The sequence below is a fragment of the Maniola jurtina genome, chromosome 18 (assembly GCF_905333055.1).
Source record: "Maniola jurtina chromosome 18, ilManJurt1.1, whole genome shotgun sequence".
In the NCBI taxonomy this organism is placed as follows: Eukaryota; Metazoa; Arthropoda; class Insecta; order Lepidoptera; family Nymphalidae; genus Maniola; species Maniola jurtina.
The window spans coordinates 5,033,293-5,050,068 of NC_060046.1; the positions used below are offsets into that span (position 1 = coordinate 5,033,293).

Consider the following 16,776-nt stretch of genomic DNA (forward strand, 5'->3'; position numbering starts at 1 on the left):
AATATTTCAGGGTTTATTAAGTCGATCGCAGTCGGCTTTTAGTTTTCAACTTTGATATGAATAAAAACCTTGAAATACAAGGAAAGGAAGGAAGGAAGGTATATCATGGACTTCCGCAAAATAACGCCTGCTTCTATAATACATTTAAAAACCTTGAAGTTCGTAATAAGTTGGTTAATAGGCAGACTATGTAAATCGTCATGAAGGCAATCCGTGTATTCCAGATGCTGTTGTTTCTTCAAGCGCAAAAAGAAGAAGTGCGCGACGCGCGCGTACAAGTGACGCGTGTGCGCGTGACACCCGCACCCGCCGCGACCCCCGCCCCGCACGCCGCTCGACCCCTCGCACCCCTACACTCGCCGACCAGCGCGCTAGGGGTTGCCAACACTGTACTCATTTTCACTTACGAGCTCCCTTTTGACACACTGGTCATGTTGTTTTATTTAGCGCTTCACGCAAACGTACCCAAAACATGAATCGACTAACTATTCTATCCGAATAATATAAATATCGATTATATTAGATTCTAAGTCAAATCGAATATTCAGAAAACATCGTGTGACACCTATTTATTATTTTTGTTAATCATAATACAGCTGTAACATTCGATCTTTGATCAAATATTCGAATTGTTGAATATATTATGAAAAATATTCGAATTTTTATTCGATAAAAAAACTACAGTATGTAACATACTTATTTGAAAAGCCAAAAGGGAATTCATTCGTGAAAAGTACTATACACCATTACAGTACACCATTGCAGAACATCAAATACATTTACAAGTTCATTATCCAGAATACATAAGTTTATCATTTAATGGTAACACCGTAATTAACAAATATGTCGTGATAAACATTATTGTTAATTATCATGATAATTGTTATTAATTATTTTATTAGGGCGGACATGTTGAAATGTAATACATAATTATGTTGAAGTTGCAATTTTTCTTATAATCCGAATTCTTGAGTATATGAACTCCTACGAAATCATGTGATTTACTGTTAATAAATTTTATTAATCACTTGTGTGTTGTTAGTATTCAATAAAATTTATTCATTGTAAATAAATAATGTTTTTTAAGCAAATAAGGTATCTTTTGAAAGTTCAACTTCTAGCAAATGGAGGTAAACTTGAGTATTAAAATTAAGTAACAATTATTTTGATAAAGTTATTGTTGATAATTATCACTTATAACTATTTAAATGATAATTATCATTAATATCGTTTGAAAATGACCTTTATAACGTCTCATATATTTAAATTGTGAATATGTGACGAATGTTTTGTTAAGGATAGTAAATTATAACCTGCCGTACTATTTAGCCTGAGATATTTATCTATTTGAATAAAAATAAAAAGTTGAATGAAATGAAGTTCGATTTTTATCAAAATGAAGTTTCTTGTGTCCTGTTATACCCAATAAATGAATCAATCTGCCTTCTTAGAAACTTTAAAGTAAATGAAAATCTTCACATTTTCATTCAATTTTATAACATGATACTTACTATCAATAATCCCTGACCTGCAATAGAAGGATTTAATTTTTATTTATTTTAATAACAACTGTACAAAGTATCAACTCAATCGGAACGAAGTGCGCACGCATCGCTAACGAGCAGACAGACAGACAGACAAATATTCATTGTTTAGATGTTATTAATACAAAAAAGGTTCTCATCTGACGCATATAGTACGGTAAGGGATATTTTTTGTTTCTAGTAAATTAAAGGATTGTAATTTAAAAATGTATTTTACATAGTGTTCTTTAAAGTTGGCAACCCTTACTATGATTAAAATGTGTATTCGACCCTTTCTCTCTATCGCGCATTTATGTTATGGACTAAGAGCCAGCGCGTGCCAGACCTTCGTTATTTTAAAAACCTGAAAGTTTATCTGCGTATTGTCCCCAACATAGTTAGGAGCGGTCAGTAACTGTGAAGTTTGATCATGGTGGCTTTAAATGATAACAGGTAATAAAAAAAAAATCTTCCAAAGCCATCATTATCTAACTTCATAGTCGCTGATAGTTCCTCCTTGTGCTGGGGACAATACGCTGAGAAACTTTCAGCTTTTATAAAATAACGAAGGTCTAACATGCGCTGGCTCTCTATTATTGGATGGATAAATACTAAGCTTCATAACTAACGGCCACAATTATGAATAATCAGTCCTATCTCATATCTGTCGATATGTTACTTAGCAACGTTGTTAATTGATACAAATTATATGGCCTTTTCTTGAACAACACCGCGTCGGTACAGTGACATCAACATATCTATTCGTGGGCAAAATTGGAACTAGAGCCACGTCAGATGCAATTTCAAAATCCACGCGGAGGAAGTCGCGGGTATCAACTAGTTTTTTTAATTTAAAAAATAGCGAGCACACGAGCTGGCGGGTCACCTGGTGTTAAGTGATTACCGCCGTCCATGAACATTTGCAGCACCAGAGGTACTGCCGATGCATTGCAGGCATCGATGTATATGGATAGGCCCTTCGAAGATAAAAAACGCGCTCAAAAGTCAATAGAATTTGCAAAAGTCTATTGACCATCTATTGACTTTGTCAATGACGATGACGTAAGATTCAAGCGTATTTTTGCGGACGGAATTGTATGGGAAAGGCTAATCCATATACATCGATGATTGCAGGCCTTTCAGGAATTTGTTGGTCCGCCACTTGAATAGCTCCATGTTGTAATCTAGTGGGAACACCGCCAATGGGAGTTGATTCCACAGTTTGCATGTGCGTGGAAAAAAGGTTCTGGCACAACGGACGGTTGATGTGCACCAGGCACACAGGTGGATAGGTGGATTGCAACAAAATTAAGTTAAATTGTGTTGTCAAATACCAGATTCACCATTATAGACGCTGTCACCTGAACACATAAGTCGATGGCACTGTAAGAAACTTATCGATGGATTAGAGATTGATAATATTAATTTCGGCCGTAAAACGTTTTAACGTAACAGTGTTGAGGATACGTAAAAGTTGAGATCTTTGCTAAGGCTAAAGGCTACGCTGTTTTAAAAAGACAGCCATTTGTGTTTACATGAATGTGCGCAAGCTTTATTATAATTCGAATGTGACATTTCAATTTCCTTAGCAAATATTTCAATTTGACTATGTTTCCAAACACGCTTATACTAAAACATAAAACCTTAGTCTGTCATAAATAATATCCACAATTCATTATACAAATATGTATATAGAAACAGCCTAGGATTACCAAACAAATTAATATTTATTTTTATTTCAAAAATATTTTATTTACAAAAACATGTTCCCTTGAGGTTAAGGGTGGACTCGCGAATGGAGAGTCTCTAGATGTACTATAAAAATGTTTGAAACGTCATACAAGCACAGCGACACTGACGCAGCTACTGGACTGACTATCCATGAAGAGAAATTAATATAGGGCTCTCTCTGTTACGTAATCCGATACAAATAACAAAGACAAAAAAAAGGTCAGTGGTCGTTAACAATTTTGAGTGGCCCATCGTTGACCAATTACAAACGAGGCTGCTCTCCGTACTATTTACTTTAAACACGGAAACAAGTTATTATGGAAAATATAGGTTCGTTTGTGATTGGTTGGTCACTGAAAATGGTTAATGCCTACTTAATTTTTGTCTTAATTAATATGGGATTACGTCACAGACAGATTGCTATATTGACTTCTCTCTGTGGATAAAGTATAGTATCGCTATGCTCAAATGACGTTCTCTACATTTTCACAATACATACGCGACGACGCTCGACTCGAAACTCCACCTTAAGTAATACATGTAAGAACAGCATTGTATGAGGTCCAATTCTTGTTGAAAATGTTTGCGTTTACAAAATGCAATATTACCTATTGTCTTTTCATACGCATTGAGTGATAACCCCAAATTTCGCTTCTAATATGGAAGTTTCAATAATAACAATAAGATATCTTCATCCATCTTAGCCAGAATAATTCGTCGAGAAAGATAAAGATATTTTGCAAATACCGAGTGCGATAGATTTAATTATTACAGCATCTCGTTTGCTACATTTCAAAATCAAATTAATTTATTAATTATATTGTAAAAATAAAAAAACGATTTCTAAATAGTATTTCCCTCAAATTCAATTCGGTTGGGCAGCTACCGCTATATTATACTTATGAGTAGCTTTGACGGTCTTAGTAATAAAAAAGATAAAAAATAAATACGTTATACACTAGATATAGATACAAAATGGTATCAATGAAGATGCTAAAAATCTGATATGCTGTTGTGTCCTGATGCATCAGAAGGTGATCAGTCATAATTAGGTTTTGTATAAAGTTCGTCGTGACGTTGTGAGTTGTGACGTGAGCGTTCGAGGCACCTAGAAATGGAACATTTCACATGTAGCATGTGAAAAATCAGGTGAAAATCATTTTCATATTAATAAGTAACATTTGCTACCTCACTTGAAGTAGCCTGTGACAAATCACGAAGCAAAATCTTACAAAGTTAGATAATAATTACATAAAATTTGGTCCCGCTTTATTCATTAAATTGATATATGAACGAGAACACTCGTATCGATGCATGTTAGAAAGGAAAATTTAATTAATGTGGTAAACAATCGTTTGCTACTTTTCACGAAAAGCGAATTTTCGCACTTCCAATAAGCGCGAACATTCACTTCCCATGAAAACCAACCTGCGAAATATCATTCGTAGTTAAATTATTAATTAAGAGCCTCGATAGCTCAACGATTGAGGAGCGGACTGAATTCCGAAAAGTCGGCGGTTCAAACCCCACCCGTTGCACTATTGTCGTACCCACTCCTGGCACAAGCTTTACGCTTAATTGGAGGGGAAAGGGGAGTATTAGTCACGACTAGCATGGCTAATATTTTTTTAATTAAAAAAAAAACGTACCTTTTGTAGGTGCGAAAATTGAAAAATCACTTTCTGTGAAATCACTGAAAAAAAATATATTTCACGAAATGAAAATTATTTAAATTTAGCAATGATGACTACCGCTAATACTAGCTAATGACGGGTCAGAAGCATATCGGTTGTATAAAATAATATGGTTAGAGAAATACACGACACAAGACGTCACGACAATTCACCTTTTACGAGAGTTTCAGATGTCTGAAAATGCATTTGGCAGATTTGGCGAAAGATTTTAGAAGATATTTTTATCTCTTTTATTAAAAAGGCCGTCGATGATCAAAACAGTAGTTATAAAACATAACATGACGTCCAATCAAGAATATACAATAACCACACACAAAACAATTACATATGCATTATTAATATAATTTTGTATTAAAGAAAAAGGTAATAGTAATAATTCTTATTTTCATTCATATTCATAACAACATGTTCAGTGCGCTACATGAATTATTTCCCAATATTATGAATTTATTTATGTTTATAGTTTAGATGAAATAACTTATCATGCAATCAAATACTTATTCTTTGAGAGACTCTATTTTTTGCGTAACACGTTTTGTTATTTTATTTTTAGGAAAAAATAGAGGCGTTGTCTATTTTTAGAAAAAATCTAACAGCTTGACTACCTATAATCGGAAAATAATTCGGATATGCCCAAGTCTTTTAAGGATTTTCGTATAGATATGGTAGGTATGTTGAAGATGTCCTAAGAAAAAATCAATAAATCTGTTTTAATATTCTTATGAATTATATTTCCTCTTATTTCTACCACATTTTAACTCTCATATAACATGTTATGCGAAAAATGAAGAGCGCTTTTATAGTTATTTATTTTATTTTTACATTTTTATTTATTAAAAACTGACATTTAATAGTCTTATAAAAACTAACAGTTATAAAAGAGGGTCGAATCAACTGTTATAATTATATAATAGGGATTAAAACAATAATAATAATTACTAATGGCTCATTGAAAGATATTTATTGATCCAATATCCTGCAACAAAAACAGGCGAGACTGGCATTTTCTGTCAAAATAATGGGTTAACTTTTTTTGAAACTTGGAACTTTCTGGAATTGAAAAACATTTTTTTTTATTTCGGTCAAGCGTAAAAGCAAATACTGCAAGCAGTTTCTGGCGTATAGTAATAATTTATTAAATATCGGCCTTATCCAATTCAAAAAGAATCGTAATAATAGCTGTCAATTATGAAAAGTTGCAGCCGTTGCAAATTCTTTATACTAATTACAACCTTATTCGAATTGGATGATGTAGATATTCAATTATAGAAATTGCATACGGTTTTTGATACCAGTGCTGACCGTTTATCATTAATCGAAACAAAATTATCAGTATTTCTGTCCAAAAATCGCAATGATCATACATTTTTAAATTTAATTGTACAAAATGTTATATGTTTGAGTTTTCGAGTGTATACTGATTTATAGGCCTGCGGCACGAAATATGTAAGCGGTACGCTTTACCGAAAGCATACCGAACGCGTATTCTGTAATAAACGTTTTCTAATTGCGATATGCATTGGGGTGGGCTGTCTTCGGCACGCGAAAATGTACCGATAGGGGCGTAAATGGATGCAGCATTACACAGCGCGGTATCGTTTCGGTAACCGGGCATACCGATCCAAGACGTCTTGTTTTGCCGTGGTTCAAATAAGTCAAGTCATACTCAAGGCTTACATGATCAAGTACCATTTATACTCGTAATTCTGGAACTTTCCATACGAAGTTCTTCGGGCCAAGTACCAATATGTTCCGAGTGCTTCAATATTGTACATAGTCGTGGACGAGGTGCGGTTGGCGTTAAAGTTTGTGTTCCCGTCCGTAGCGTTTTATTTTACGTCTTCATTTCATGCACCAATCCTATTTATTTTGTCTCACCCGAGACGCGAGATTCTTTTACCTCATACCTTCATCGGATCCATTCCAGTAGAACTCGTCAATGTGCAAACGGTTTGTGACTATGACCATGTTAGACCCATTGAATCCCTTGGTATCAGTGCATTGAGTTTTGTAATAAGAAAACTGCTCAACGATGTCACCGATGACATGGTTGAGCAGTTTTCTTCGCTAGCCCGAAAAAATTTTGAACCCGTTCGGCAGGAAAGGGTTCAGATACATCGTAAAATGTTAAATAAATGAAGCACTGATTAATTTGGCTAGCAATTAACTGCCGCCTGCGTATTCGTAAATCCAGTGTGCTATAAAAGCGTTGGGCTATCTATGATAGAGAAGTGAGCATAATTTTTCAAGTTATCTAACGTAACATAAGCGTTGGCGTTTTGTCAATTAGAATGAAAGGGCAAAGAGGTATTTGATCTCCGTACGGTTGGTTAACGTACCTCCGCCTCTGGTGTCACGTTTTTTGAAACTTGCAAACTTGAACTATGGGTCCAGATGTTGCAGTGTTTGCATTTGACAAGTCCTACAGATCATTCTCGAACAAATCAACAAACAGTACATTATCATTTCATTAAACCTGTAGTTATGAACAGTAGTAGTATCGCTTCCCATTTTTATTAGAAAACAGGGGTGTTTAGGACACACTGTGAGTTCATTATGTTAGTTTTGGTCCAAGAGATGGTGGGAAATTTTAAGGTGGTGCTTGATAAAGGAAAAGTTTGTAATGTTACTACCTGAAACAAAACTTCAAAATATTAAATTAGTTTAATTGTTCAGTCAGATGGGTAGCGAGTTATTTAGAATTACGTTTTCGCCTTCCATCGTACCGGTTGGCAGGTCTTGGTTTTTATATATAAGTAAAGAGCTTAGTACATAGTAGTGCCGCGTATGGACTGGATGGCGCTGGCCGGCTTTTGTGGGTTTCATAAAACATACAAGGATATTTGCGCAATTCGCAAATAGTATTGTAATAGTATTAGCCGGCGCTTGCTGATCGCGGAGGGGAAGTAACTTCGATATCGCTCAACTTTTATCGAATACCTTCTCGAAACTTTCCACCAGCTCTGGACATTTCCGTCATGTGTAATTATATGATTTTGTTACATAAGTAATGAATTACCATAACATAGATATCGTGAATATACTAAGTTTGTGTGTTGTTGAAACTCGTGGCGCGCTGAGTGTTGGACTATGCCGCTTATTACAAGATTTGTACAGGTTGTGAATTATTTATTGACGGTATAAAAAACACATTCAGTTAAAGACAACCAAAAAAATGCACCACAGAGGTGGAGCTGTTAGAAGAGTATGTCTCCAAACTGCTTTAACCTGGATAGATATTAGATGTAGATCCTTGTGGGATTTACTTATTTAGTGTTGTGGTATAAAGCTTAGCAAGTCAGAAACTTAAAGCAAAATGTTAATAACGTACAGAAAAATAAATTATTAAAATTTTAATGTAGATAATAATTAGATACCCAGTGTTTTGTTGCTTTGGTAAAGTCTAAGCTTTCTTTACAATACTTATCGACAGCAGTAATGCAACAAAATAGTTTTTCCCATAAGTCCGGTGGGTGGGAAAGAGAATGTTTTAAGGGGCATGACACGGGTCTGCCCGCGAAATTTAATTTGGTTTTTCGCAATTTGTAAACTAATACGACAACGTAAGCTTATATGGATTTTAATTGCGCCAATATAGCAGTATCATCCTCACAGGTTTATATAAATAAATTTACTTGAAAGGGTCCAGTTTAAGAAATTAGCTCTAGTATCAAATAATTTGTGAGTTATAGTCGATACTTAAGCTAATTTCTTAAACTGGACCCTTGGAAGCGTCGAATTTATGATATTTTGTCAGCTGAATAAAGATTGCAGTATTTTTCCTGGTAGTGTATATTGTAAGGATGTGGAATGTTTTCAATTTACGAATGGCAAAGTCCAGCACTCCGGTCGTATTATGCATATTCTAGGTATAATTTTATTTAGTCATTGTATAAACTAAGTTCGATTTGTGCGAGAAAAACAATTAATTATGAATATTATTTAATCGGCTCCGTTCCTATAGTGATGCCACAATATTTTCCTATGTTCATTTGTATTTATAACGCCTATAGAAATATAGTTTTAGTGGGTGATACTTATATTATGTACTTGCAATAACTGAGGCGATGCTAATTCCGATACGATAATGTAAAAGAAAATGGTGGTCTAAGAATGATATATGATTCGTTAAGGGTTCATTCATTAATTACGTCACAACTTTATGACGTCACATTCATATTGACTTTTCAACCGTCGTTCATAATGTGGAATTATGAAAAAGAATATCCAAACTGCACTTCATTATTACTTATATAACAAAGTTTGAGGACTTCAATTAATTGTGAAGACAGCCTTGAATATATACTTTTGACGTTTGCTATATAGAAAAATGCAAAAAAAAATTGAGGTTCACTTAATTTTTTAAACGAATGTGAGTCTTAAAATGTAACATAATCAATGAATCGTACCCGATTGACGTATAAAGTTATATATAACGTGCAATAATTTTATTTCTATGTATTTAAATTCATTACAATAGTTTTAAAAATTATAGTTTGTTTCAATCGGAGTCCAGTTAAGGCTACGTAACCCTAAAAGACTGATTGAAACATCATGTCGTGTGCTCGGCCCATGTCAATTTCTATTGTAACTATCCCGTTGACAAGTGTATGGGAATATTATTTTTGCTGCCCATACGCTCTGTGCGCTTGCTGTGAAGGCAAATCGAGTAGTACAATCTGAAGTTGCAACCATGGCGGTTTGCCCAGGTGATAAATCTAAGATCATGATATGGATAGAGCACTCCCAATATTTACTCGAATCAAATACCTACTTATCGCTATCCCACTCTGACTGTCAAGCGAGAGCGAGAACAGATACCACTGGGGTCCGACCTGTCGCTCTAATTTGTTAGTCGATCGTATTTGCTTCAAGTAGGTATTAAGAGCGCGCGTGATCCACTTTTACAATACATTCATGGCTGAAATTTGTTTTTGTACAATGCACCTGTTCAGATTGGGCTACTTGTTTTGCGCGCACTATGTCCTTTAGAAACCACGCAAAGTACAAACTTCGATCGGTCGACCGTATAGTGCCCGGCAAACAACTTGAGCATTGACGCGATTGGCTGGCGGGTGCACGCGATTGGTTGATCAGTCGGCGCGAGTGCACGCGATTGGTTGATACGTCGACTTCGCTTCCCGGATTCGCTAACTTTCTCCCAATACGCTACTTCAGGTCCAAATTGTTTGCAGGGCACTATACAGTCGGTTACTTATTAGCTATGACGACTATGGAGATGCAACAATTCATAATCGACTAATACTATGGAGGACAGAATGTTTTCATTCAATTTATCAACCAGTTGATTATTGATAGGGGTATTTCTGATTTAAATCTAAATTATGTCTAATTCTGTTGTAGTACTATACAATCTCTAAATTGACAGGTCTAAATCTAGTGGTATCCCTTTCCGCAGGGAGTATTATGAAAGGGATAGCTATTTAAACGGATTTTAGTTCAGAGATAGTGTACAATTGAATCAGCTACATTGTCGGTAGATCAAAAATTTGTACTCGACGGCGGTTTCTCAATGTAAAGAACCGACACCCAGTTCGTAAAGGGCATTCCAATAATTTTCATTAATTCCAAGACTTCTGACGAAAACTTTAAGTTTTCCTCAATGTACGGCCGCAGCTAAATTCTTTATATAGGAATTTCTTATAAAAGATAACTCCACGTACATTATTAATAGAGGCATTCACATGCACGAGCATATCTAATTAGCTTTTTGTATAGACTAGTGGTGTCTTATAAGAAGTTTTTATTATGCGAAGAACCAAAATATTTTAAATGCTATATAGTACCGAATGTGTATAGACTGAGTAGATAATATCATCGGTCGAGCCTCGCTCCGCTTGAGTGTGGCCATGAGAATGATTCTTACCTGTATCAATGAATTGAGTATAATTTTAACGCTAATCTATTGATTTTCAAAATGTTAAAAACGAAAATTTTACAGATTTTTCTGTTAAATCAAAGATGTTTCAACACTTCTTTATTAAGTACTGCATTATCATGGCCGCTTCGTAAGCGGTCGCTACTTTTAATAGTGTATAAATTGTACAGCTTAGACAAAGAAAACACGTTTGTATATTTTTGCTTGGATACGTAAATGGCAAAGATTCGAATGGTGAATTGTGTAGAATAAGATATGCGGATGTGATTTTTGACAGAGTAACGCCGATACTATACTCTGTAAATAAAATAGAGAGAAAAATGGCCACTAAAATGTTTTTTTTTCTCGCACGCTTACTAATGCATCGTCCCCCTCGCTCGCACTAAGGCGGCTCTAGCGACTCTTATGACCGTTTTTCTTTCTATCTAGTCACAGAATATAGTCTAGTATCTCGATTCGGCCTATGTGATACGGTACGTTCAGTTTGTGACAAACTAAGTATTGCTGGATGCATCGGCGTTTTTGTATGTGTATTATTAAATAGTCACGGATATGTAAGTAGTCATCACAAAATTGTATCCCCCTTAAATAAATAGTCTTATTACTTTCGGTCTAAGTGACGTTGAAGTGGTTTCTTTCGAAAGCCATCTTGTTGTCTCGTTTAAATATTTCTAGAGAAAGGTATATTACGCTGATGTCGAGCGATGTATAAAGTGAACCATTGCGAAGATCATGAGTTTTTTATATATTATATAATAATGTAAACAAAATTATCCTCCTCGTTGAATAGATCGTAAAACTTACTGTACACATTGCAGTTTAACCGAAATGTAATAAATTTAAGTCTTAAAAGTAATTCATAGTTGTACCTAATTGTTACTTTCTATTTGCTAGATAGAATAATCAAATTAGTGTGGATATTGAAATTCAAAGTCAAATTGTGTGATCTCTAACGGCAAATGATTTATTCTGCGTGTGTAAGGAGGGGTGACAGTGTGTGTACTGAGTGTGGTGTGGCGCGAGCTCACTGTGGGACGTTAAAACGACTACCGAACTGACAGAGGACGTGGCATACGTGACGTAAACGGAACGGGGCCCCGGGGTGTGTCGTGTCGTAAAGGTCCGTTTATATCTACGATATTGAGCGTGACTAGGCCGTGTCAGACACCGACAGTCACCGTTATTTACATCTGAAGACCTAGGCTATGTGAATGCTTTTAGACACGGCCTATGTCTTTCGGCGTCTGCGGCCATACGTTTACGATTATAAGATATACCTACGTTTATACACTATGTATTAAAATATCATTTTGTCTCTGCCACGGCACTGTAGAGACAAGATGTGAACGCTCGATGTCTATGGTTAAAACGAACCTTAAAACTTCGTTCAAGAATTGGAAGAAATTGAAATGGAAGTTATAGGAAAAATATTTTATTATTTATTTAATCAATTTTCTCTCATTAGGAATATGAGGAGGCTTGCCTCCTAATCATTCAATTGATTATTATATTTATTTAGTATTGATAATATGATTGATTGAATATAATTTGAAGGATTGTCTCCTAAATTATTAATTTATTAATCACTTAATTTTTTTTTTAAATTGTATATTTTTTTATTATCATAACATTATATGATTTTTTTATTCCCTTCATGTGTGATATTAATTAGATTAATGTAATTTGAAGTCGCGTTGTTTTGAAAAAAAAATGCGTCACGTATGCTGCGTTCTTAACACGGATGGGTACCCGGCGATCGCGTTTTGAACTAGCTTCATTATCACAATCGACATAATTAAAAAGCACCTTTTTGTTGTTTCTTACTTGAAGTAAAGAAAACTTCGGGCGGTGGCTTGAAGTTACTATGATAAGTACTTTGAACGCGCCCTATAGGCGAAGTGTCGCAGACATTTATGTACTGTGTAGTTAATTTAATTTATAATTTTAAAAATTTCGCTTACTAAGTAAGTCAGTCAGTCGCCGGCTTAAGGACGCACGAGGGAGTTTTTGTGCTAGTTATATACTTATTAACTTTATGTATACATGATGCTTTTGAAACTGAATTGAATTCTTATTGTTAAGTATATATTATTATAAATAAATATTCATTATCATAGAAAACAGTACTGTGTTTATTTTATTTTTCTCTGTAACATGTAAATTTACATACGCAATTTGACTTATGTTCAGTTAAGGTCACAACCTATTTTCAAAAATACGAAAATATTTGTTAACTCATAATTAAATAAAGCTTATTATAAGATATTCGTTTTATTCATTGTTTTAATGCACTCACAAAATCTATATATACTTTTTAATAAATAAAATTGAAGTGTCAGTCTGTAATTTCGAAATAACTACCTCATATTAAGCTCGTATGGTTATTTGAACGGTACCATAACTGAATAACACGTTTTTAATAATTTTGTCTGACTGAACGGGCTAATCTTCGGAACGGCTGAACCGATTTTGACGGGACTTTCACACACAAGTAGAGGATTAATCAGGGAGTAACATAAGCTACTTTTTAACCGACTTTCAAAAAAGAAGTTGTGTTTTTCTACCTATTTATACCGAAATCTCCGAAATTTCTGAACCGATTTGCGTATTTTTTTTTTAATGATAGAGGAACTTTATTTTATTTTTTTATAATAAATTATAATAATAAATTTATTGAGCAAAACATAAACACATAAACACACAAATTTAAACACTGTTGAACATGTACAAGACTAGATTATTATACAATTTGGTACTTAACAAATTTTTGATGACAAAGTAAGATAATTAGTAATTAGTAACATAGCTTTGTTTTTGAGTGTTGCAAGATCAAGGACTGGCTATCCTAGCTAGATTTTTTACATCTGTGTTAAGGATAGCCAGCCCTCTCCCTCAGTTATCTAAAAAATAAATAGGGAAATAAAAAAGTAGGATGCACAGTGTGTGGGTGTGTTTGTATGTGAGTTTCTGTGTGTATGTGTGTGTGCGTGTGTGTGTATGTGTGTGCGTGCGTGCGTGTGTGTGGGTGTGTGTGTGGGTGTGTGTGTATGCGCGAGTGTGTGTGCGTGATAGAGAGAGTGTGTGAGCGGGATTATAAGAGAGTGAAAATGTGTAGGGGTGCGTGAAAAAGCAATTAATTAAAAAGTTAAAAATTTAGAGATCTGTAAAATGATTAAGATAAAAAAATAGAAACAATTTATAGGTTTCTTATTTTAATTCACGTTAATTATTATTTTTTATGGTGAATATAGTAGATTTACTGATAGACTGTAAGAAATCTTCTGTTTCTTCATAAGATTTATTCATCAAAAAGGATGTAACTTTCTTTTTACACTGAGTAAGCGGTAAGTTATAAATGGGTAATTCTGCATTAATCTTATTATATAAAAAAGGGCCAAGATAATAGAAGAATCGCTTGGTAAAAGCTAATTTAGGCGCACGTAAAGTGCAGATCTTATCTTGACGCCGCTTTTCAATATGTCTATATGGTGTGTTTTTATGCTGATGTAAAATTATATTTAAAATAAAAAGCTTTCTGACACTAAGGACGCCACAATCTTTATACAGTATGGTAGTAGGAAATAGGATAGGCCGAAAAGTTGCCACTTTTAGTATGGCTTTGCGACATTGTTCCATAAAAATTTGGATTCCAACTCCTCAATCCTGATGCTGCAGGGACCTGACCACCAAAGCTGATGGTTTCCGAGTACCTGTGTACCCTAAGGTGGCTTTTTTAGGATGGATAAACCGTGTTCACTATGATTTCTGTATATCTTCTCGTATTTAGGGATCTATCGCAAACTGCACTTTTTCAGTGCTGAGCGGCGACGTCAACATTTGCAATCTCGCGCGTTTCAATGACCAACCACCACATGAAAAACAACTTGACACGTAAACTTCATGTGATCTTGAATCGACGATATGTCAAATATTAGGCTATGGTGACGAAAACCATAAAAAATAGTTCTACCATATAAGGCTACCTGCGTCCAATGCACTAACATTCGACGCCTGCCAGTGACGTTTTGTTAGAAGTTTCCCTAACTGTCGTGAACTGTGGAGGGTTTCATTAAAAAGACCAATATTCTGTCATAGTTTATTTTAAAATAACAATAGTTGCAATTCATTATTCATCTATCTCATGATTTTCGAAACATTTTAAAGTAATTGTTAAAGGAATAAAACTTACAAAATAATTATAATTATTCCCTTACGTAGCTATAATAATCTAACACTGAAGATCAGTTACTTAAAAATAATTGCACCGCCATCTCTTAACATCGAAATGCTATAAAGTATCTTAAACCTATGATAATAATATAGGTACCAAAAACGGCATAATATTCTAGATAAAATTTATCTTTATATTAATTTTTCTTTGATATAAAATAAATATATTCAACGAATTTCATTATGCTCCAAGTCTTACTTAATCACGAAATAATACTTAACCTAAAATGTCACACTATCATTCGATGTTTCTTTCAGTTTTTATGACGGAAACATCGAATAGAGTCACATGAGCTTAAACTAAGGAATAATTTCATCAAAAAAGAAATATTAAAAATAATCTGCATATAAAATACATATATCTCTAAGGAATCAAGTGCAGCGAAAATAGCAGAATATAAATATCGTAACATTGTAGCTAATTTTTTTGTACACAATATCTAAACTAAACTTAATTGACAAGTCTAAAATCTAGTGCTGTCCTTTTCTGCAGGGAGCGTTCTGAGTGAAATAGTAATTTTTTAACCGACTTCGAAAAAAGGAGGAGGTTCTCAATTCGTCGGAATCTTTTTTACCTGTCCATTTAGAGCTGTCAATTTAATGAGGTTTAGAGCTTGTGGTACCACAGCAGAATTGCCCACATTATATTGTGTCAAGTTTTGATTTTTTAGAAATTGCCACCTAGATATTATGATGCAATTTAAAAACTATATTTTTCGTGACACGCTTATGAAGTTGAAATAGATAGTTACATTTTTAGAGGTTACACAGTAGCCAATTTCTAAAAACTCAAACTGTCTAATTTAGAATTCGTTCATAGTCCCATTGACGACGAAACTTTTAATATCCGTAATGTTATTCCTCGTATCAAAATCGGATATCTCCTCTATGACTATGTCCTCATTGTTGACGGGTATTGGCGGGAACGCTTCCAAAAGCTCACCCAATTTTCTTCCAGTAGAAAGTATCGTATTGGTTAGGAAATCATTATCAAGCTTGATGTCGTCCTCGAATTTTGTTGATTTGTATGCATTCTGGTAGTTTTCCTCTTTGACAATGGGTGGTAGGTAGTCTTTCCCGTCTTCGTAGTCGAATTCTAGCTTTTTCATCCGCTTTTTGAGGTTAGGTGGCCAGTCCTCGTCAATCGGGAGGTCGACGTATCCGTTGGGAAGGATGTTGCCGTGGTCGAGGCTCTTGACGACTTGGTAGTCGTGGTCGGAGTGAGCGCGGTTGAACGTTATAAGTTCATCCATGTTGAATTCTCCGTCGTCTATGACGGTTTCGTCGAGCCCCATTTCTAGAACAAAAGACGCATTGAATCAAACTTAACCGCTTTCTTTTTCGCCTTGCATTGGAGTGCAGTTCCACATTAGCATTATCTTATCGCTAATATTTCAATGGTATAAAAAATAATCGTAAAACTAAGTGGAATTAACAATTTAACTAATCTAATAACCACGATCGTATATTTGTGATTTTTTAAAATTTTATAACTTTATCCATACTTTACTATACTTTATTTATACTTAATATTCAATATTATTAATGCAAAAGTGTCTACTAATAGCTTTTCAATTCTCATCCGTTAAACCGATTTTGACGAAATTCGGTAAAGAGATAGCTTGCATCCCGGGACTGCCATAGGATATTTTTTATGCCGGAATACTTAAATCCACATGGACAAAATCACGGGCATCTT

General features: G+C 34.6%; 2 protein-coding genes and 1 long non-coding RNA gene across 30 annotated transcripts in view; 2 read left to right on the forward strand and 1 right to left on the reverse strand.

Annotated features, from left to right (window-relative positions):
- The window catches only part of LOC123874459 (casein kinase I), a 50,596-nt gene extending 48,474 nt beyond the window's left edge, over positions 1-2,122 (forward strand). For 21 of the 27 annotated variants that reach the window (XM_045919822.1, XM_045919830.1, XM_045919835.1 and 18 more), the window contains one exon: positions 207-2,122. In XM_045919822.1, coding sequence (XP_045775778.1) covers positions 207-282 — 76 coding nt within the window. In that variant the 3' untranslated portion in view covers positions 283-2,122. The remainder of the gene's footprint in view (positions 1-206) is intronic. The other 6 variants (XM_045919841.1, XM_045919824.1, XM_045919826.1 and 3 more) reach the window with 1 other exon arrangement.
- Positions 2,123-8,578: 6,456 nt separating this feature from the next.
- LOC123874463 lies at positions 8,579-14,263 on the forward strand. Its single transcript, XR_006797924.1, has 3 exons — positions 8,579-10,154; positions 12,537-12,540; positions 14,254-14,263. It is a non-coding gene; the product is annotated as an uncharacterized LOC123874463 (long non-coding RNA).
- A 994-nt stretch (positions 14,264-15,257) lies between these two features.
- The window catches only part of LOC123874455, a 29,604-nt gene continuing 28,085 nt past the window's right edge, over positions 15,258-16,776 (reverse strand). For both annotated transcript variants that reach the window (XM_045919801.1, XM_045919802.1), the window contains exon 8: positions 15,258-16,374. In XM_045919801.1, coding sequence (XP_045775757.1) covers positions 15,881-16,374 — 494 coding nt within the window. In that variant the 3' untranslated portion in view covers positions 15,258-15,880. The remainder of the gene's footprint in view (positions 16,375-16,776) is intronic.